The following is a 23585-nucleotide window of genomic DNA, read 5'->3' as shown; positions in this document are numbered from 1 at the left end:
AAGTCGGAATTGGGAAAGATGCTCAGGGAAATTCTACCCTCACGTGTGGTCCTTATTGTTTTATTCGCAGTCCGAGGATTGAATGTATTAAGCGAGATTTCCAACCCGTACATTTCGTGTAACCGTTCGGACATATGGTAATGGTTAATTGTTGTGATTCCTCCGGTTATTCTTCTACGCAAAGTTCTTTTTTGGTTGCTTGAATCATATTGCAAACAATTGCCTTTCTCAGACCTATAGGACATACTGATGAGAAAGTCTTGTCAGTTGCTGTGACCAGAATGTTTTTTGAGGTTTCAATGCGATACCATTTCACACTTCCAATGAGGTTGCACGATTTTATTTGTGCATTCAGATAAGGCAGTCAACCAACGTTTGGTTGTTCTCGAAAAAGTTTCATGTATTGCAATTGTCCATGCTAAATTCTACAACATTCTTCCATTCCGGATTGTGTTGATGTTACAACAAAGCAATCACCGGCGGCACCACATGTGGGAAGACCTATTATTGCCTATCCTATTCGGTTGATGAGAAAGTCTTGTCAGTTTTGCAATCCTTCTCTTGCTTACTTTTTTCAGCATAGAATTGAAATTAATCAACAGTATTATCGCCATTATTAGTCAGCACAGAGGTCCACGTAATGTGCAGGTCAACAATCCTCTTTTAACAGAATTGGGACGACTGGAAGTTGGAGAAGTAGGCGACCGCCCCAATAATGTCATCGAGCTTGGCAAAAATTTTCTTCGCCAAGAAAGCCCTGAGGGGCGGGGGAGTGATAATCAGACGAGGTCATATCAGGAGAATAGGGGAGTATGGCACCGTGTCCCAGCCGAGCTTTTCGATTTTGGGTCTCCTTAGCTATGTGTTATCTGGTGTTATCATGAAGGAAATGCACAGAATTGTCTCGGTTGTTTTTCTCGGACAGATTTCTGGATTTGATGGGGTTGAGTGAACGAAACGACAACGGTGACCGTGTATCCTTGCGGGTACAGCTCGTGGAGGAATGGCGGGTGAAAGACACGATGGTTTGGAGAAGCTACTAGTAAAAACATATTAGTTTACTCTCTTTCGGCTCACCTTTGGAAACCAGAAAATTGGTCATTCGGAAAATGTTTAGGACGGCTGTAAGAGTGACATCTGATGTCCAGGAGCAGATGGATGCGGTTAACCTAGCGGAGCTGATCGCAACTTCTAACGGTTACATTGCTAATGTACCTCGGAGACCCAGTCTTATTGCGCAGCGAGATTATGCCAAAGTGGATAAATTGAAAAAGACCAATTTCTACTTAGCTTTCATAACCGACGACCTGAGCAAGGCGATAAGGGCCAGGTTAGGCCTGGTTAGGTGTGGTCTCGATGACCAAGGGAGTTGTGGAAGTACCTCTCACAAATCTATGTACGATCGCATTTACCTGACTCCAAACTGTGTCGACTGTATGGACTCCGGTGTTGTTTATTTAATTTCGTCCAAAGCGTGTGGCGAATAATATATGTATTGGAGAAACAGGGCAACCTCTTTGTCTTCGTATTAAAGAACATCTAGAGGGGATGAAACATTTGAACGCAGCAACCCCTCTCTGAAATCATCGCAGAAAACGTCATGATTTCTTTATGCATAGCTGCCACGTTTCTATCGTACGAACACGAAATTGTGGCTCGCAGAACTTTGGAGGCGTTTTGGATAAACGCTAAAAATCCCCCAAAACTGAATAGAAAGGAACAGTGCATAACCATGACCAACGAGCTGGCTCTGTGTCAAGACCTTTGCGGGTTTTGATCTAAGGAGTAATATGCGGTTCACATCATAATTAGTATTAGCGGAGCGGAGTTTATCACGCGAAGGTCCGCTAATATCACGGCAAAGCGGCTACATAGGTAACCACAACGATTTAGAATCTTTTGCTTTCGATTTTGGATGTAGCATCTTAGGGAATGATCACTTGTTCTGGATGAGGCATGAGAGGATATGTTACAAATGATCTGACTTTCCAGGCTCTGACGAAGGCGACGACGCTGAAACGTTAGCAGTAATGAAGTTTGTTAACAATCTTGGCTCTTGCTTCAATTTGACTATTGACAAGTTGGAATAGTGACGTGTTCTATAGTGTGAGGGCGTCCCAACCAGGTCTTCGAAGATCGTGCCTCCTCCTGCGGAATGCGCGAACCAATGGTTGACAGTGGTGCACTTCCCTAATGTTGATGTTGAGGACTTCTGTCGTCGTTCTGCTGCCGCGACGTCATTCTACATTCATAGAAGACGGGAAGGGTCGTTAGGTAGCCACAGCCGATTACGTGCAGCCCTGAATAAGTGCCTGCAGAGGAGGTGGTCGGTAACACAGAGCCGGCATATCTTAGACTAGCCGTGATCATTAAACCACGCCCACTAATCACCATGTCGCTGAGGTTGTGCGCTGTGTTTGCATCGTAATTACGCGGTAGAGTTGGTTTCTAGGAGGGTTCGAAGAACAAAATGGTAACAACATATCAACGTAGAAAGTGAGAATGTACAAGGACGAAAATGCTGAAAATGAAGTGAAGACGCAGAAAATTTCTCCAAGAACAAAACAATTCAAAAAGCATAAAGCTGACGACGTTCCAAAATTCTGAACCTTGTAATGGTTATTGTGTAACGGCTGTAGTAGTCGGAAATTTCGTGATATGTTTAGTCAGAACATCACCGTATTGGCTTGCGTCTCCGAAACAGAACAAAAAAGAAAAACAAAAACAAAACAAATTTGGCACTTTCTAATCTTAACTTGGGTAAGTTTTTTTTTTTTTTTTTTTTTTTGAAAAGCCATTTATATCCCATCTTTCGCTTCTTTTTCCTTTCGAAAATTACTCTCCTTTTTTAAAGAACTTATTTGACAGAATTCAAGGTGATGCATTTGTCAAAATCTGAATCCTTTTGTCAAAGGCGAAACTCTTTGAACCAACGGTGCACTATGGCACATTCGAAAGCATTTCCACCACCCCACGCCTTGATTAAATCTTGGACTGGATCGGTGTGGGCAAGCTTGAATTCATCAAGAAACAACTATTCGAATTTCCTGTTTTCACAGCGCTATACGCTATATACTATACACTGCACTTTATACGGATCTTCTGAAATCAAAGAAAATAAAGGCTTACAAAATATGTTGATATTAATCGACAAATTCACTTTACCTTCTTGAGCTATGGGACTTGGAAGTTTCGATTTGCTTGTTTTATCCAAATAAAAGACACTCTTATTTTCTATTTCTGGGATTTCATGTGCAATCGTTTAATATATCTCTACACGTCAACGATCGATACTACATAGAGCAGCAGTAGCAGAGATAGCGTGCCCCTGCGAGGCATATTTCACACCTTATTAGACGATGAGGGACGTTGGAGGACTACGTGATGGGAGGGGGGATGCTCTGCCGATGCCATTAACTGCGACGCAGCGCAATTAACGATCGCCGTTGCTAGTCATTTCCTATAAGGATAAGTTGTCGCGAAAGCTGTGGGTATCTAACGATACGCACCCAAGGGTAGTCGTTGTTAAATAAACTCAAAATGGATGGAATAATAATGGACGCAAATTTCAGTGTTAACGATCTAATACTTAATTTGGTGAGGAAACCTGCGATACCAGTTTTCCATGTTGGAGGAGGTGTTCCTAACTTTCCTGGGTTTTTTTTTGGAACTTAGCTGAGAGAAACCCCTAATTTTTCTCTGTTTCAAATTTTTCACAATTAGATTATGAGATCCAAATCGTGCCTGTATGTTGCAAATAATTACAAAATTATACACTTTATACATACATATTACATAATTATACAATTACAATATTGTAATTACAATATAAGAAAAATAAAGAGTAGAGTCCTCAACTTTTTTTTCTGTTTTGCAAGAACCAATATTCCAGTGGGGATCGAATTACTTACCGTCAAAGTGTAAAATTGAGCGCATCTAGTAGGAAAAAAAAACGAAAATGCATCTAGAACGTGTCCTGCACCGTAATCAGTTCTTTTTTCTTTTGAATTTTCAAAAATCAAGATTCCGGGGATCGAACTCTTGAAAATCCGTAATCGGAGTCAAGTGAGAAGAATTGCATCGTCGAACACACGCTGAGAATTTCCTCATGTTCTCAACTTGTATGTGTACATATGTACTGAGAGACTTCTTAATCGGTGCAGCGATCTATCCATGGCGTTTACATCAGACTGTATACTTTTATTTCACTTATAGCACTATATTTTAATATTTTTTACAGCACCATTTATTGATATCTAACGAATAATAATATTTTTTACTAAATGTCCAATGTTTCTTTAGTTCTATTTGTTGTATTTAATTTTTGATTGCTGTGTAAGCGGCTATATTAGAAAAAAAAAACATTGAAAGGGAGGGTTTTTTGGAGAACTACCGCTGCCGATCAAGAGGTGACTTAAAAACCCCCAAAAAAAGGGGGGGGGGGACAAGAGGTACCCGTGAAAACCGGCTGACCACTCCTGTCCTCCCTTCGGCACCGCGCGCCTCCGCGTAATTACGGCTGCCGCTCCACCAGCTAGACATTCTCCGCGACCGCCTGAGATCACCTACACCCCGCCTCCCTATTGCTCTCTAATGAACGCCGCGCGCGACGTTCGCGCCGCGACGAAGCGGTGGATAGTGCGAATTTTGAAGGGGGGGGGGGGGAGAGGGAGTGAAGAACGAATTGCCGAGGCGAATTCTGATGTACGGATATAGTAAACTAAGCGCATATTATTGGGAATAAAGGAGAAGAATAAGTAAAAATTATTTCAAAAAGATGCTCCAGGGAAAAGAATAACACGCATATATTTTCAAACATCTCATAATTTAACACATTTCATGCCCTAAGTTTTCTATATAAACTAGCAGTGCATAAGTATGTGTTTGTCACGATGCCATTCAACGAATTCGTGTTCAACCTTCAACTGCAGCAGCTATAATAACAGCAACTTTATGCGCTTATCACTTTGTACACATTCTTTAAACTCCTTTCTACATTTTACCTTTTCAAAATTTTACATAGATATAATGTTTATGTAGAGCAAGTATTGAAATATGCCAATATTTGACATATTTCAATACTTGCTTGTACGTCTTATACAATATATTATATATTTTATATATAAAACTATTTTTAAAATATTATATAAAACTGTATAAGACGTACAAGCAAGTATTGAAATATGTCAAATATTGGCATATTTCAATACTTGCTCTACATAAACATTATATCTATGTAAAATTTTGAAAAGGTAAAATGTAGAAAGGAGTTTAACTATTATATTTTTTATATAACATAACTTTGTATGGCTCTTCAAACTCCTTTCGTTTTATCGCTTCATTTCTATCTATTCTCTGCATAAAATCAATATGACAGGTTATCTGTATTAGTGGCGAACAGAGACCTTTGTATCTTCGAGATATACCTTTAGGTACAGTGTATGTCTGCGAGGCATTATTCGCGCCTCGTTAATCGTTGGATGCCAGTTTTACCCAGCTAGATAAACAAAAAAAAAAATCATTAGAGAAAAAAAGTGAAAAAGATAGCATAACACCGATCAGTGAGACATTTTTTGAAACATATCTCGCATTCCCAGAAATGGATGAGTGTTTTCCACCTAGCAAGTCGAGACAGGATAATTTCATTTTCACTCGCATTTCTAAATGGCATATCACTTATACAAACCTATTTCATTCTTCCTTTCTTTTATATTAAGTTACAAGCACACTTTATGTAGACCTTCAAACAACATCTAATACCAGGTACTTTCCTTTCCGTTCGACTTTAAAAGCGCATCATAAGAGCTGAAAGCGCGGCGGAAAGAAAATCGTCGTAAGAGTGGCAGACGCGGCGAAATGGATGAGGAGGGTGGCGTGGGCGGGGCGTCTTGAAGACGTAGCACAAGAGGAGCAACCAGGTTACTGTAGCGATCATGATGGTATCAAGAGACGCGCGGTGCAATTAACAACGCTCATTAGCCTCCTGGATACGCGGCGGCACATCATACGGGTACCTCTTGACCGTTCCCCCAAAAAAAGGCAAACTTTCATAATCTAGTTTTCTAGTCATAGAGTGAAGAGCACGAACTGAAGCAAGCCAATCGCACATAGCAATTCCTAGTTTGAGAGCAGTATTTCCCTGACCGTTTAAAAATGTTGAACCAAAGGCATTCGTTGATCACGACCATTATGCGTTGCTTGCTTAGACCAAAGGTTTCTACACTAGGATCATGTCTATCTAGCATTTCAGATAACTCAAAACTTCGTCGGCAAAACAGAAAACTAAAAGAAATAAAGCTAATTAAAGGCATCACCGCACGAATCTGAGGTGGTGCAGATTTCAGGTGGAGTATTCGTATACGGGATCGAAGATTATGGAGAGGGAGGTGATTCCGTCCATTTCTTCTTAAATGCCGTAGAAAACGACCCGGAAGATGCGCCGCGTGCACAAGGCTGGCGCGCTCCAGTCGAACTCGTAGAAAACAGCGCACCGGAACGCTCGAAGCCGTATCTTCCGGGCCATTTTTTTACGGCAATTAGAAAAAAAATGGACGAAATCACCCTTCTCTCCATAATCTACGATCCCGTACACGAATAATCCACCCGAAATCCGTATCGCCTCAGATTCGTGGGGTGATGCCTTTAAACATCGTTTTTCTTTGTATTGGTTCTTTCAGAATTTTTTTTTAGAAAATTCGCTTGTACTATTAGAAAGGGTTTAAATTGAACAACACGACTATCACAAATTTATTAGTCTAGGTAAGAGCATTTCTCCTAAAAACTAATCCAACTTTGAGCAGAACCAACTGAACGCTAAACTTAAGACATAGCTCCTCGCGGATCAGCTAATCACAGCTATCCTTTACCCATATTTAAACATAGATAATCTTCGAAGAAAATTTAGGAACTCGCTGATTTCACCCACATATGCCAACCTCGTTAAACAAAACTACTAACTATTGTTCACATACTTTCTCAATGTATTCAAAATGTTTCAAAACGTTCTTATATTAGTGCATCTAATCAATGACGTCATCAGATCAAATAAGTAGATGGTAGGAAGACACATGTATGATTAATTCGTAATGGATCACAACACCGAGCTGAAATTGAAGAAACATTTACTGAACAGTAATGAGGAAAAAAGTGATTAATAACAGCGAGAACAGTTTTTTGAACGACTTTACTCTTCGAAAAAAATTTCACAGACGTTTGCATCTTATGATCGTTAGACAGTGGTTTTCGTCGTTCCCATTCAAAACTACACTACTTCACATACCAGTACCGGATTGATAATGAGGTCAATGATGAAACAACCACATGCTAAATACAGTGGATAAACTCTTGAAGAACAAAAGATAACGAGAAATTCCGCACAGTCACTGCAGCAAAAAAAGCAGAAATTTTAAAGCACGGAACAAAATAATACTTGAAAAATAGAGAACACTGGCAACAGTAGTGAGCACTCCAAAATTGGATGACTGCTGTTTACCTCTACTTTTTACGGAACAAAGACAGATCCGAATCATCATCATCAGAAAACAATGAATGTGTTGTTACTTTACTGGAAGGCTTGGAGGAAGACACATGTTCCACATCAGACGATGCACTGCATTTCAAATTCTGCGCCACCGCATTCGAAAACAAATTGTCGCCGTCCTCACCCTCATCTTAAATGAAATTAGTTAGAATTATCTAGAAAAAAAAGTTACAGGATTCGCAGAACAAACGTACCTGAATCCGCGTCGAAAAGCGACTGGACAGCACTTCGTTGCGCACATTCCGCATGGGTGGTCATCTCTTGCTTACTGAAATGTACTTACTTCCACACTGTATAATGAAAAGTAACCGAATTCTGCTATTTGTGCCCCTACTGCACACGAGCATATAAAGTACTCGCTTCTCGCCTTACTAAAATTAATACACACACCTTTCTCCACTATCTTATCCTTTCATAAAAGCAAAAAAGTAATTTAGAAAACCTAACCAATTCAAAAGAATATCCCGAGCAAGTGTTTGTTCGCCAATTTTCTTTCTCGAACGAAACAAAAATACCTTGCAGATGCATTGTTACAATGATGAACACGTGTCAGCGCATGTACTTTTGGATTGATAAATAACTCATGACCGTTGCTTTTCAGGCTTAAAAATGAACTAGAAATAAAAAGTATTCAAAAAATGTTACATACCATTTGATGGAGAGTTCTCCGCTGTGCCAGGAAGATAGCATTCGAAATTTTTTCGTCACTTCGCTGACTCCTGTTTTTTTTTTCTCCAGATTATTAAAATGGTGTGTTACGTGAAAAAAACGGAGCATTTTAGACACCTTTTACTTTTTGCTACTCGAGCGAGATGTTGAAACCCCGAATCCGCTGGTAAGATTTGTGGTGTGTATGGAAACATCCTATAAACCCATAAAAGAATAACTTAACACGAAGGAAAAACATCTATTTAGAAAGTTGAAAAGAAGACGTGATGAAGATGAGCTGAAGGAGCTGAGAACGACAGGAAGAACAAAATGATCGAAGCACTACTGATCAGTTTGCAGTAATTTTTTTCTTAAAAAAAAGTTAGAAGAAACAAATATTTCCTTTTCCCACGAAAATTGGATGACCAAGGTGCTATCGGTAATTGAGATCGAATTACCCATTTCTGAAGAGGGAAGACAAATGGTTGACAAAATGTTCCGATCAAATGTAAAAAAGAAAAGAAAAAACAGAGTCGAAAATTCTCTGTTTTGTCCACATGAACTCCACACTATTTATCTTAAAGAAAACAAAAACAAATAAAATTAGGAAGCCAAAACATTATCTTCTCGTAGAGCGAAAGATTCTCTATCAAATGGTGCCCACTATTTCGTCAATACTTTCTATTCATATGTGCATTTTTAACTTTGTGATCACGACTTACTCCTCGATTCAATACATCGATTTATGACAGGGGTGACGTAGCTAATGGATATTAACGAGAAAACCCTCACATAGATGCATGTGGATTTTCTTTCGATTCAGTAGGCAACTTTTCATTCTCAGCCACTACGACTTCGGCTTTTTCTAGTTTAGAAACCACATCTTCTGCTGGCGAATTGTGAGCATCACCAATCTCGGGCGGTAGGATACCTGACCCCACTTTATTCTTTGAAGGTGGCCTTCGAGTAGGTCCACGGGTTCGATCCTAAACTAATTCACATAGAAGCCTGCAAGTAGTTGAATCCAATACAGTCAGCAGAAATAAGTCAAAATAACCTTTACAACAGAATACAATGGCTTGAAGAAATCACTACTGTGAGTTTCGTCAGAGTCCTTTTTGGCTTTCGGTGAAGCTACAGTAGCAACAATACCCGTTACAGTTGCTTTAGATGAGCTAGTATCTGCTTGTTTGCTCTCTGCTGGCTAGAAATATAGGGTTTATAGCAAACAATACCGGAGAAAACAGATCTTCGAAGCTGTATTGGCGTCCGCATGCATGGCTAAGCAAGCTCAAGTTTAAAACAAAGGAATTTAGTAACGACGAACCTTTCTACATAAAACGTCATCGAAGAAGGTATTTTTTATAGACCCTTGCGATATAAGGGCTAAATGTTATTAAATACAAATATAAAGAGAATACCTGAATTGGGCCACGTGCTAGTTTTTCTCCCAGCAGCTTTGAGAAGGGTGATTCAATAAGTTTTTTCGGCATTACTTTCTCAGTTTTTTCCTTATCAACCTGGAAAACAGTATATCAGCGATTTTGCGATCTCCTAGTTGTAGACGTTACAAGGCAGCAATAGGTGAACAGTGCAGAATTCTTTCATTGTCGATCTGATAATTACATACGCAAGAGGTGAAAAGATGCGAAAAATCGAAATCGGTGTCCAGGAGGACAAGATATAAAGTATTTGTGGGCGACAGGCTTTTCATGCGCTTGCGCTTCTGCGACTTTACACTGTTCTGATCACCCACACATGAGGAGTAAACAAGCTACGAAGAAAAGGCAATCACGTAGCTAAATTTAACAGAATGGCTATAGAAAGAAATGAAAGTTTTTCTTTTTTTTTTTTTTTGAAATTATACTTCGCTGTTGCAGACATCAAAAAAGAACCCCAGATCACTCCATCATATATACAACTAAATGAAAAAGAGTGTGGAAACTAGAGTGGGCGATAGAAACAGTTGAAATTGCCGAGAAGCAAAAAATAAAGAGAACCTGAGTAATTACATAAATATACATATATAGAGGTAATTATTAAGATGAGGTGAAAAAAACAAAACCTACAAGCTTTGGCAACTCCTGTTTTGCTTTAATATCGAATAAATCGTCATCATCATCATCACCTTCATCGAAAATACTTCTATACTTCTCAGCAACATTTACCGGCATTCTCTCTGCTGACTGTGACTAAATCAATGATCGACATGAGATTAGTGTATGAAGATTTTGACAAGCAAGTTCATAAAGACAACTTACTGCTTTGCATCAATATACGCCTAATGTGATAAAATGCATATACTGTACACCACTACTATCTTTATACTTCTACTTATCACGTGAAATTCTTCAAAAATTTCACCGGTGTCTTTTCTTTCAAAGCGGTATCCTTTGAAATAACCATCTTCTGCTTACACACATCTTCTACTTTGGGTGAAGTAGTGGAACCATCTTTAAGTGATTGCTCTTTAACATCCCCTGCAAAATCACTATAATATCTGAAACAGAAAAAAAGGAAACATACCTGAACAATTTTTTGGAAGCTTTTTGACTGGGATGTTGGGAAGAGAACGCTCGAAATCTAAAAGAAAGCTCGTTATCGATACAATGTAATACTTAGAAACGAAATATCGAGAAAACCGAACCTGAGGAATCGGTAGTAGGAGTAAGCAACACAACGGATCGGTTCTAAATTATGTACAATGAAACTGAATTCAGCAGGTCAGCAAGAAAAAAAAGAAAACCATTTACCGTATCAAACAGAGGTGGTTCGGACGAAAATAATATTGGACCAGGCCAATGGGTGTCTAAAAAAGAAGGAAGACTTTCTATTACATTTTAAAAGTAAGTGCTACTTAATTCTATACAATTGGAAACCGGTTAGAAACGCGTATGAAGGGCTAAAAAGCTAAACACAGAAAAATCGATTACCTTCACATATTTATATCTGGGGACAGTGTTATATTTGTCAAACGTTCTACCGTAGAACAAAAATGTCAATTTTGTTTGAAGCGAAAAGAAAACTTCTTGAATCCCCTCAACGAAGAACAAAGGAGAACGTTATACGCAACATATGTCTCTAGAATCAAAAGCAAAGCTAACAAGGCGAATAGAAAAGGTAATAACGCATCGATCTGGATCAAACCTGATGCGAGGATAATTGATTTCAAGGCAAAAGAAGCGCTTCGTGAGTTGAGAACAGAGAGCAGCAATAGTTTCATATGTGAGCTCCTGATTTTTTAGCAACATAAACCGCACCGCTGTATTGTAGTTTGCATCGATTAGGTTTGAATAGATTGTGAGCAACAACTCCTTGAAATTTTGAGGCGATTTCGAATGAAAATCAAATCGAAATTTAGAATGGTGTAGCAGTTATTTGTTGCGCAACTGAATCAGCTTTACTGAAACACTGATCCGTAATTCACACAAAAATGTGCAGTTGATAACGTTGGTTCGCTCAAGTGGGTTGACCCACATCGAGAGAAGTTAAACGGCTACGCTTTCAAGAAGTTAGTAGAGCCACTCCTATGACAAAAACCAAAAGATTCACTAACATAAAAGCTACACGGTCGACTTTTTCATAAACGTCGTACTTTCACTGGTCACTTATTGTGCACGAATAATTGTATGAGAATTTCAATACTGATTTTCACCCATGACTTACTTGACACAATCGGCGGGCTGATGTCATCGCCTGACGCGATTACTCGCATCTTCGCCGAAGTGTGCCGTCTTTGAACACAACTCTGCCCAACCTTCTCGATCTTCTGCGTGAGCTTGCACAGAATCAATCCATTCATCGCTATTCCATATTCTGTGAAACTTTACGTCTCGCCTGTACTGCCTACCCACGCCGAGTGTCCTCAGGTCCTCTTTCACCACCTCAGTCCAGAACTTCCGTTTTCGGCCAGGTGGCTTCTTCCAGCTCAAACCGAGCAAGCTCCTCAGAACACATTGAACAAGGCGATCTGACGGTCTCCTTAATATATGACCAAGGAAACGAAGACGATTTACTTTAGCCACTTTCGATGGCGGTGCAAAATATTGATATCTTCCACGTGTCATCCGCCGGTATACCACATCAACTTCTGCGTAAAGATATTCATTGTGGTATACCCTAGGCCAAAAGTAGCCGAGTAGCAGTCTAAGCAGCTTTCGTTCAGTACAATCAGGCATCTCCATCACCGAAGCTGGTGCTATCCAAGTCTCCAATCCATACATCATGATGGGGCGAATTGTGGATAGGTAGACTCGCAGCTTAACTTCGTTGGTGATGACGGTCCACCACAGGCATTTCGCTAAGGAGTTAAATGCAGAAGTGGCCTTAGTGCATCTTTGCTGAACATCTCTCTCGTAGCTGCCGTTGTTCTTCAGCGTACAGCCCAGGTAACAGAACTCATCGACGAGTTCTATCGGTTGTCCGTCCACCCTGATTCCTTGTGGAGGTGTCGAAGAGATCCACATCTGCTTGCATCTATCAGGGGGTAGACGTAGTCCAAAGGCTGGAGCCAGCTTCGATACAAGGTTGACAACATGTTGAAGTTTTGTACTGCTTACCGCGAATATAACAGCATCGTCAGCGTACTCGAGATCGGTCAAGGGGTGTCCTGATGGTGCTAGAATGATATCGACAGGACATTGATCTACTGTTCTTGCATAATATCGTCGATGGCGAAATTGAACAGGAAGGGTCCTGCCACTGCCCTTGTCTTACTCCAGTTACCACCTCAAACAGTGTTGTACATCCGGGCGGTGTTCGAACTGCAGCAGTTGTTCGTTGATTCATGTCATCAAGCAAGCGAACGAACTTTCCTGGTACTCCATCGGACGAAAGCCAGCTTGCTCGTCGCGCGTTGTTTCTTCGTTATGTTTAATGAGTCGGTCCAGGATAATGCGCTCCAATACCTTGTACATAACACGTAGCAAAGAGATTCCTCAATAATTCCTAGGGTCCGTGATGGATAACTTCCTGTGGAGAGGAAAAAAAAAGAGCGTATCTCCACGAATCAGGAATCCTTTCGTGTATCCATATTAGATGGATGATCTTTGTCATCACACGAATCCCAGACGGAGGAAGATATTTCATCATTTCTGTGCTAATCCCGTCGTCTCCACCAGATTTTCCATCTTCATTTTTCGAAAACAGACTAGAACCTCCGACTCGATCGGTGGCTCCTCGTTAACCGCATTTCGGTCTATGAACGCGCTCGAGTTCAGGAGCTGACGGTGCATGCCGGTTCAGCACGGTCTTGAAGTGTTCCCTCCAAATTGGAAGAGTTGTTTCACTGACAGCTACACCATTGGCAGTGTTGAGGACAGGATGTGGGTTCTTGTCCTCCCACGCCTTTTCAAACTCCATCGCTCTTGACGTCCACTCGTTATCGCGGTCTTGTTGCAGTTGACGACGCAGCTTCCTTCTGAGACGCTTTTCCTGATTGAAGTCACCAGCGCTGCACGCGACACATACAGAATTGTATGTGGATTTTGTTTGCGCAGATGCAAAGGCAAACTTCTTCCGCGGCAATAGACTCGGGAACGTTTCTCTTGTAGCGTCATAGATGCACTTTGTGAAAGAATCTGCATCACTGAGCTTCTTTCTGGTCCTTACTCCAACATGAATAGACCTACGTTGGCGGAATTTCGTTCTGCATTCTTCGTTTTTCAGACCTGCTATGTCGATTTTCGCGGTTTCTCTTGTGAAACCGTATCTTGAAAGTGGACGGTGGTCAGAGTCGAACACGACGTCTCAAACAGCTCTAGATTTTCGGATATCTGACTGAGAAATGTTCCTCGCCAGAACGTAGTCGAGCTTAAGTTTAAAGTCTTCATCTTCCGTTTGCGCTACTCTTCAGGTGTTAAAATGGCTGACCCCTGCCACGTGAGCTTATGGCGTTGATGATTCCTCTTAAACGTGGAAGCGATGATGAGGCCCGTCTGTTCGCACAAGTCGACCAGACGGTCACCGTTGTCCGACGTGTGCGCCGCTGGATAATACCATTTTCCTAGCACATCGGATTGCTGTTCGAGCCCTATCTTCGCCCTTGCGTCGATTCCGACAATGACCACCTGCTGGCTTGGTATTTTAGACATCAACGATTTGAGTTCATCATAGAATGTGTCCTTAGTGTTGTCCTCAGCAGTTTCCGCAGGTGCGTGAGCACTTACGATCCAGAGTTCACGTCCTCTGCGATCCCGCAGTCGTACAAAGGCACATCTAGACGACGTTGAGCCGAATTCCACCACCAGGTTCTTGTAATCGTTCCTCACAACTATCGCGCAGCCACCTACTTTATCCTCATTGGCATCGCTGCAGTATATGGTGTAATTTTCTATGCTGATGACGGGGCGATTTCTCATGCGTGTTTCATGCAATGCAACCAAAGGCACACAGAGACATCGCAGAAGTCTGGATAGAGCGGCATGTTGGAGTTCATTCGATAGCGTTCGCCAGTTCAGCGCGACGAAACGAATGGTTGTTGCCAAAGATTCCATGCTCCCTCCAGGCAGTTCACCTTTCAGGTTATCGGCTTTGGCGATATGCTGTGCGAGTTATATAGCTCGTATGTTCCCAATGATTTTCACCCACGAAACACAACACTTTACGAAACACTATTCGACTATGTTAAATTCCACTGGAATAACATAAATTTTCAACAAGTAACAACCAACAAACAAGCTTCAGGCTTCTCAACGTCACTTTCATGAAAACCTCAACTCTGTCGTTCGCACTGTATATGAGTTAATACATCAGAAATGATCACCTGGAGCACTTGAAACCAGCGGTGGGCCTTCGAACGAAGGATATTCAACAGATTTTACATCATAACGTTGATCACAACTGGAAGTAGACAACAATTATATCGAATTTGGTACAAAGTCGAAAACCTGCACCTGTCATCTTCAGTATCGTGCTTTACTTCCGAATTATCGAAATCGGTCATGAGTTTCTCACCAGGTACGGCTGCAACCGGTTCATTAACTCCGGTGTGGATCTGCTTGGCCATATCGCACACCGGGGTACGAGTAGATGGTTCTTGGGCATCGGAGAGAGGTGGGAATACACCAATCAACTCTGGCATCATGGAAACAGATTCAATCTGAAAATCACACTAGTATCTCAAATGAGTGAAAGAATGTGTAAAAGTAAAGGCTAAAAGTACAGGCACACACTTCCTTTGAGAACAGTTCAACAGTGGAAAGCCCGACTTGAATAGCTTTCCTTAGTGTTTCCATTGTCTCAACAACGTGCTCCGATGATGATACCTGAAGAGAACGAGACACAATACATCTTCTACAGAATGACTGGGAGCAAAATATCACGAAATTGAAGGTGTTGGGATCCCACAACGAATAGATAGAGGTGGGGTGTAGTTCACGAATAGGAGCGTGATCATGTTCAATTCCGTCAGGTACTCCAGAAGGTGTGGGAAGCAGCCTTTGTTACATTGAATCCATCTACGATAGAAATTGTTACAAGTAGTAGAATGCGTGCAATCTGTAACGCGTCCGCGATTGGGCAGAAAAAAAGGACCGGTACAACCAAGGCTGATTCTCACGCTTTCTTCTTACTAAGCAGAAGCAAACGTGATCACGCCCACAGTTGTGATACCCACCTACTCGTGGAAAGGTCGCAACACCGTAAGTTTCGTGATATGGTAACCTCTATCCAGCAAAAACTTTAACACGCGGAAATAAAATAATCAGGGTTCACTAATCAATCGCGTAGGGGCTTATACTCTGCGTCTGAGCAGGAAAGGTTCGATGATGTAACTGTGTTGAGAACAAACACACTACAGCTATATAGCATAATTTTGACGAGAACGCAACGGCAAACAGAAGGTTACTTCTCCTGTAGTGATTTATGAGTTCATGTTCTTCCTATTTGAAGTGAACTATACGATACTAACCAGCGCAAGCGCAATGACAAACACAATAAACTGAACTTCAAGTTGTCAGACGTAGGAAGTCGAAGGTATATCAAACTGCAACGATAAATGACCAGCAGGCAGCAGCGGAAATTGTCTTAGATGGACGTACCACTAATGTCGGAACAAGATAATGCACTCTTAAAAACGAATGCTTGATGTGAATGTGGGAAAAATTGTATGAGAATGGTTTGAATCAAATGGTTATAATTTAGATCAAAACCTAAAAACCATCAAAATAGAATTACCAAGTTCAAGCATTTCTGAATTAGGAGGCACATGAATGGCATTAATCACGACAACAACTTAATTCTGGAGTGTTCAGGTTAAAGTTTTTGAGAGCTCTAGTGTTGTTGTCCTGGAAGAGACACACAGACGTGCGAAAGATTCTTTCAAATTCCCAAGAATGTAGACAGTGAACAACTGATGACCTTATAAATTTCGCATAAATATGTAAAAGCGCATGCTGTTTAGTCAAATAATGAAGACATGTATTAAAATTATAATTTATGACACATCATATCATCGCATGGACGCTTCTATTGTTGGATTTTTTCAAGAATCATCAACATTTAACGGTAGCATCTGAATACGTCTTAACATTGGGAAACATTTTACTCGCTCATATTAGTCCCTAGGAGGAAACAAAGACTAACACGTAGAAAGGGGGAAAAGCAAAACGACTTCAAAAAAAAAATCGCGGAAACCATCAAGGCATAGTACGAAGAAATTTCCAGTTAATTTTTCGAGATTTTATCTAACAACCACTGTTTCTCTTGAAGAAAAAATGAATAAAGAAAAGAAAGACTAACTAACCTTCTCTTCAACAGGAGCTTGTTGCAGTTTTTCTTCAGCGATATCCTAAAATAACTTGAATAAATGAAAATTTATGTGTAGAATCTCTCAAAAACACATAACTAAGCAGTGCCTTTGCTTCAATGCAACCAAACTCAGAAGAAAAGCAATAAATACGCAAAACAATCTTAATGTTATTTTTTCACTAAGAATGTCAGCGCCCTATAGGAAAAGAAAATGGCACCTATAATCAGTCCTCTGATAGAGGGAGAAAACTCATTAGCAGCGCAAAGAAGCACTGAATATTCTGTCGCCATCACTGAGCCTCTGTTTTCACTGATGTGACTCAAAAGCAGTAGTACCGTGTGATAAAACACAGTAGCTAGAAAAGTCCGTTGTCACTGGTCCATCTCAGTCATCTTCAATGGAAAAGGGGTCTAAATTCCGATGACATTTAGCAACTAATTCTATCCTGAACTGACCAAACTGATCAATATCACAGTGATGACGTGACGAGTTTGCCAGCAAGAAAATGAACTTGGTATGATCTATACCAATTTTGCAATATCACGTATAGGAAGGTTATTACCTAGAGCAAAAGGGTTTTTATAATAACCAGTTCTTGGCAATTTTAATCCTTATTGAGTAAAACCCGCCATCAACATTTCACACGCTCAGTTACATTGAAGTCTATTGTAAGGATAAGCGCGTCGGGACTCTCGCTTGAATCTGCTATCGTACTCGAAAGCCATACATTGGTGGAATTGTAACGATAGGATGACAAGGTTTTGTACACAACCCACTCGGTATTAGATCATAAATCAAAACTTGACCAGACTAAAACAAGAGTGCAAAAACGCTCTTCCAAAGTTATAACGTGGAGAAATGGTATAGGTCGCGCAGAAACAGACATTCACTTTCAGGTCCAAAATAAAACGATAAAAGCAACCCACTTCCTGCAGGAATTTCGCTTGTGACGTTGTTGAAATCATCGCGTTTAGTTTTTCAACGTATGAAGACAGTTCTTCTACATGAGAGGATACTTTGTTTAGTTTGTCTTCCGTATCCTTTACGCGTTCGACAAGTTTTTCCTTATTATGTGCCATGTCGTCGCAAACCTAAAAATAAAGGTTCAAGGGGTCGGTTAAACATCAGCCTTAACATGCGCCCTCGCCACGATGTACCGTTACAAAAGACCAGATAACACAGGCGTACGAATATGTCCTCACATCTCCAGTGTAGCTGGGCCAGTTTAAAGTCAGTTCTTCAGATAACCTTCAACCTTCTTCAAATAACAAATATAATAACCTTGAAAGCCACCCTATAATCTCAACAGTATTACTTCATAAAAGGTGAAGCTAGTAAGATTCAACTACTCGAAAGTTTAAATGATAAGACAAGTACTTCAGAACCTCGAGAAGCCGATATTATATAACTTGATTTTGCAAAATTTCTTAAAGAGTGTCATGCGCTAGGTCTTTTGTAGCTCAATTAAAGGCATCACCCCACGAATCTGAGGTGGTGCAGATTTCAGGTGGAGTATTCGTATACAGGATGGGAGACTACGGAGAGGGGGGTGATTCCGTCCATTTCTTCCTAATTGCTGTAAAAAACGGAAGATACGGCTTCATTCGTTTTGGCGCACCATTTTGTACAAGAGGTTCGATTTGGAGCGGGCCAGTCTTGTGCAGCGCCGCATCTTCCGGACCGTTTTTTACGGCAATTAGCAAGAAATGGACGGAATCACCTCCCTCTCCGTAGTCTCCCATCCCGTATACGAATACTCCACCTGAATCTGCACCACCTCAGATTCGTGAGGTGATGCCTTTAAGGGGCAGTGGGATCAGTCTAAGAGTAGTAAGATGCTCCGAGGCCTTTTTAAACATTGTAACTTACCGAATGTTTGTTTATAGGTCACTATCTGCACATATAGAGTGACTTCATTTGCTACGAAGTTAGGTCCCATGCAAAATGTTTGTAAACGTTCGTAAGGATTATTCCTCCACTTCATACGACACTATACGCCATCGAACGATTTGCTTCAATGGTCTGAAGCGCCATATTCAAGCACGTAAAACTTCATAAACGTTGACAACAATGCAAGAAACGTTGAAATACAGGCACTCAAGTAAATCAGGCGCTTGAGACGTATCCTCACTTCTAATTTCATTGTGTAGCCCAGTCGATTAGAGGTTCTGCTGCCTGCACCATCCACCGGAGGTTCGAATCCGCCCTAGAGCTCATCAAGCCTTTTATCCCTCCAGATAACTTGGTACCATACATGTCTGGGAGGATAAAAACACCGACCTGACACATCGGCTAATCCCCGCAAGTCATTCTATGGGTCAGCTACACGTTCGTGAACCTCAAACGATTCTGAATTGAAGTGAACGTAGGCGCATCCTAAGCGGGTTGATTAACGCTAGACACTTTATTCACTTTAATGTCATTGCTGTGATAATCAAAAGTCATCCTGTTCCTATGAATGAAGACTGTATCTCTGACTTCAACTGAGAGAGCTTAACTGTTGAAGGAAAATCCCCTGTATGGATTTCTTCTTCCAAGACACAGAACATTACTTTGGAAATAGAAATAGGAGGTTCACAGACATCAGATCATCTAGGAAAGTCAGTGATTCCCGATTGAAGATGGTTAGCATCGGTGTGATGTGAAATGGAAGAATAATATTTAAGGTCATCTTTAATCATTTTGCATGAGAAAGCCATGAAGGCAACAAAGTGATACTCAAACATTTGCGGAATAAAGGATAGGAGAGACATATTACCTTGTGGAACATTTACTGGATACTTGGACAACATTTAGATTTCATATGGAAAGTAATTCTTGAGTAAGTCTCCATGGATGACTTTCGATAAACCTCGGCATGTTGGTGCTTCAATAATTGATTTCTTCAATTGAGCCGGACGACTGTTTCTTTGTCTGTTCGTCTAGTAACCTGAGGCAAATGCTCATTCGTAATCGCCTATATGATCGTATTCGCACTACACCGGAGTGCAAAACATGTCCGGATAACGAGGGTAATTGCATGAGTTCATGTCTTGTTTATATGATTTCCTGTGTACAGTGTGGTGACGAATACATAGGAGAAACACCTAGACCACTATGTATTCGAATCAAAGAACAAATGGACGGCAAAAGGAAATCATGTGACTCCACTGCATTAGGTGGTCATAGGGTGCGGCGTCATAACGGAGAAGATTTCGAAGTTAAGATCACGATTTTGGTGCGCGAAACTACACAGCGGAGCGCAAGACTCTGGAGGCTTTCTGGATCCACTCCAAGGGCCCAAAGATGAATCGCAAAGAGGAATGTCTCTGCATTACGCGGGAATTTGCGCCCTATTTAAGATATTTGATTGTGCTAGTCACCTCACAGCAGGTATCTAGCAGTGGCAGGATAGACAGCTGATCCTAAGGTGCGATGTTCTCTTCTACTGGTAGCTATGAGCCCCAACAGTAAACGTAAGAGTTTCTTTGTTAATCACGTTCGATTTCACCTTTTCAGACTCTGAACAAGGCGATATTGCCGAAACGTTAGCCATGAACATAGGATTGTAACAACCTCATGTCCGGCTCAATTAAAGAAATACTTAGATACTTAGATTGCCCGTCTTCACTGGACGTGCGGGCCCCAGCATCTCTTCCACTCGTTGTTTCTTTCGTTCCCTCGCCATTTTCATCCAAAATGTTCTCAAGTCTCGTGAGTGACGTTGACGAGGTCCTTGAGCCGTATCCAATTGAGCTCTCAGCTGGTCCATCCGTGTAGCGAACCGTCACCCCATCTCCTTGGCGGTCCCCCTCGAGGGCGTTCAGCATCTCTTGGGATCCACCCTAGCGTTCTTTTAGTCCATCTATCGTCGATTCTTCTCATGATGTGACCGGCCCATCTATGTTTTGCTTTCGATACATATTCCGCTGGGTCGCGAAGACGGGACATTCTTCTTAAGACGGAGCTGCGAGGACTGGCTAGGTGTTGTGTGCGCCGGCTAAACTTCAGAGTACATATCTCAAGGGCTCAGTGGGTAGCCCACGCCCACGTCCCCGTTGGTCCATAGCTTCCCTGACGGGTGCGACTGCTGCCCATGCTGCTCTCATTCTTCTATTCAGTTCTTCCTTCAAGTCGTTTTCCATGTTCATAGAACGTCCGAGATATACGTATGACGAAGTTTCCACGATTTGGGAGCCTTCAAGTTGTACTCCTCCGTCCTCGCAGTAGGCGTTCTTCATGAACTATGTCTTTTTCTGTTTATTCGTAGTCCTATTCTCTTCCCTGCTTCGTTCAATTCGTTGAGCATCGTTTCTGCTTCATTGGTGCTGCTCGAAAAGAGAACGATGTCGTCCGCGAAACGAAAGTTCGAGAGAAATCTTCCATCGCCTTGATCGACCAGCGCTGACAGTATTGCATTCGTTTCTATGCTGTCGAAGGCTTTCTCATAGTCGACGAAGGTTTGAACAAGGGGCAGGCGGTATTCTCGGCAAACCTCTATGACCCTCGACACGGTCTGAATGTAGTCCAAGCAGCTGAACCCCTGACGGAATCCAGCTTGTTCTTGAGGCTGGGCTTCATCCAGCGTCCTAGATATGCGCGTGAGGATGATCTTGGTAAATAATTTGTATAACACGCTCAGCAAGCATATCGGACGGTAGTTCCGAAGGTCCTCTCCGTCACCTTTCCTATGGATAAGAACGGTTCGCGAGGTTAGGGCAATAGGCGTTTTCGATAGGGATACAACTGACTGTTCCTAAGTGGATCCCGCGCCCCTTAATATGGCAAAAACCTCAGCGAGTCAAAGATTATCAAAAACTTTCCAAATTGAACACATATAATATCGACTTTTTGGTGTTCTCAACGGGACCAACGGGACTTATTTAGTAATTTAAACTTCCGCGGCATTGGATTCTCAGCAAATTTCCCTTTTACGAACCCTTATTGATCCTTTAGAATTTTAAAAGAATGTTCAACTATATCAAAAATCTTCTTGTCTTCAACTGAGCGAGCAGACGAGAAGGGGTAGTCTCTTACCACCGTGCTACATTCGATCTGCTTAGAGAAGAGCTAATAATAATGCCGTTTGAGCAAATTTTATTTGCTACTACTAAGTAGAAGTTCGAGAACATGTTCATAACATCATACTACCATATATATTGTGTTTTATTGTTTGTATTAATAAGTAGAAAGAAACAATGAGCGCTAGGAACATTCGGGAGCGATCAAAAAGTTTTCGAGGAAATAGTTGAACGCTTCATCCACATGACATCTGGGAAATTAAAGTTTGTGAAATGAACATATCAACACAAGCCTCGAGAGCTTCGTATTTCGCCGTTCTCCGGAGCTGTCTAGACCAAGCAGTGGAAGGGTAAGGGGAGTGCAACTACGCTTTGTTCAAATCCATCGAGGTGCTTTCTTACGCCTTTGTGTCAAATTGTTTCCGCAGTACAAGAGTCTTAACACGAACGATTCTTCGCGATCCATCAGCTAGAAAATTGGCCGAATACAACTTTCTGACATATATACAAACACCATTCTAGGAACCAACGTAACACTATACGGAGACTGCTGCTTTGACTTTTCGCCCCTCTATTGCATTGCTGCACCTTGAATAACAATCGTTGTCACCACCAGAATCAGCTAAGCGTACCTTCCTATCATCTTTGAGCGACCAAGAATGGAACTCCTTCTTCAGTTGCTCATCCTCCTCGTGGTCCGCCATACCGCAAAGGTGAACACCCGATAAATGAAATGGTAACCGCAAAGCTGTTCGAATATGGACGGAAAACTCGTCCAATTTGTTTCATTGCGGTGTGGGAGCGTGATGACATCTCTATTTTTTTAAGATACACAGCTTCTAGTTTGATAGGCCGCATCAAAATCCTTAGTGGGCTTCCCAATGTAGACGAAAATGTTTTGTAAATACAATGTGGCGCCAAGCATTCGAAGAAGCTGTCTTCGTGGCAGACAATGCAGTAATTGATCGGGTCCTGAGAAGATTCCCTGCTGGCGATATTTCCAGAATTATTGATAGTTGTGCTTGGATTTCTTTCCTTCTAGGTTATTTCGTTTTTATTTAGTGCGCTTGTGTCTTTCTTTGACATATGTGAGATACAGATCTGTTAGGAGGTCGTTCACACATCTTCTGGGAAGTGAGGGGCTCTCTGCTCTGGATTCCTTCCACTCATTTCCATTGTTTGCAGCTTTTTCTTGTCGATTCGAACTCTTGAATAGTGGAGTTTGTTGCTAGATGAGTAATGCTTGCATGTGGTCGTGAAAATCATTTCTCAGTCAAGGATGATTGTATGTTTCTCGCTCCAATGGTTGCGAGGCTTATGTGCTTTTGTACGTCGCGCGAATCTTACAGCTAACTACATACAGGTAGCAAATGGAAACAAATAGTAGCAAGAATCTTCCTGATAAGCACTACATTGAATGGCGTTTCATCTGGATGTGTGCAGTCCTCCGGCATTAAGTAGTGAATTCATTTCTCAATGACTAATGTCGATGATCTCGAAGAGATATTATCTGCATTTATACAGAGCGACTTGTAGATTGAGTCAATAGTTTATGCCATGTATTAAATTATGGCCTACACTCAGGTCTACCAAAAAAAAACTACTGGAGAACTCCGAAACAACTTCCTTTTAAAGCGTGTACTGCAGT

At 41.3% G+C, this 23585-nt stretch overlaps 4 protein-coding genes across 7 annotated transcripts; 1 reads left to right on the top strand and 3 right to left on the bottom strand.

Annotated features, from left to right (window-relative positions):
- Positions 1-1109: 1109 nt before the first annotated feature.
- Positions 1110-2986, top strand: RB195_025523 (uncharacterized protein; the record flags this gene model as incomplete). The annotated part of the gene is made up of 3 exons (XM_064213707.1): positions 1110-1330; positions 2667-2760; positions 2915-2986. 3 exons carry the CDS (start codon positions 1110-1112, stop codon positions 2984-2986), a joined length of 387 nt encoding a protein of 128 aa, XP_064069588.1.
- Positions 2987-7494: 4508 nt separating this feature from the next.
- On the bottom strand, positions 7495-13104 carry RB195_025522 (uncharacterized protein; the record flags this gene model as incomplete). 2 transcript variants are annotated; one of them, XM_064213706.1, is made up of 12 exons in its annotated part: positions 7495-7670; positions 7735-7808; positions 8981-9174; positions 9246-9392; positions 9610-9708; positions 10258-10380; positions 10553-10668; positions 10715-10771; positions 10836-10878; positions 10942-10997; positions 11898-12806; positions 12999-13104. In XM_064213706.1, 12 exons carry the CDS (start codon positions 13102-13104, stop codon positions 7495-7497), a joined length of 2100 nt encoding a protein of 699 aa, XP_064069586.1. The 2 variants fall into 2 exon arrangements, with proteins under 2 accessions (XP_064069586.1, XP_064069587.1); XM_064213705.1 differs by having other exon boundaries at positions 11946-12806.
- A 265-nt stretch (positions 13105-13369) lies between these two features.
- On the bottom strand, positions 13370-22641 carry RB195_025520 (uncharacterized protein; the record flags this gene model as incomplete). Of its 3 annotated transcripts, XM_064213701.1 has the most annotated exons (8): positions 13370-13898; positions 14060-14702; positions 14952-15028; positions 15082-15287; positions 15361-15453; positions 16932-16976; positions 17864-18028; positions 22570-22641. In XM_064213701.1, 8 exons carry the CDS (start codon positions 22639-22641, stop codon positions 13370-13372), a joined length of 1830 nt encoding a protein of 609 aa, XP_064069582.1. The 3 variants fall into 3 exon arrangements, with proteins under 3 accessions (XP_064069582.1, XP_064069585.1, XP_064069583.1); XM_064213702.1 differs by lacking the exons at positions 13370-13898; positions 14060-14702 and having other exon boundaries at positions 14938-15028; XM_064213703.1 differs by lacking the exons at positions 14952-15028; positions 15082-15287; positions 15361-15453; ... (1 more) ...; positions 17864-18028; positions 22570-22641 and having other exon boundaries at positions 14060-14682.
- RB195_025521 (uncharacterized protein) lies at positions 20465-20746 on the bottom strand (the record flags this gene model as incomplete). The annotated part of the gene is made up of 1 exon (XM_064213704.1): positions 20465-20746. One exon carries the CDS (start codon positions 20744-20746, stop codon positions 20465-20467), a length of 282 nt encoding a protein of 93 aa, XP_064069584.1.
- Positions 22642-23585: the final 944 nt, after the last annotated feature.

Source organism: Necator americanus, chromosome X (assembly GCF_031761385.1).
Source record: "Necator americanus strain Aroian chromosome X, whole genome shotgun sequence".
In the NCBI taxonomy this organism is placed as follows: domain Eukaryota; kingdom Metazoa; phylum Nematoda; class Chromadorea; order Rhabditida; family Ancylostomatidae; genus Necator; species Necator americanus.
Note: the sequence above shows the minus strand (reverse complement) of the source record. Positions and strands in the feature narration are given on the sequence as shown.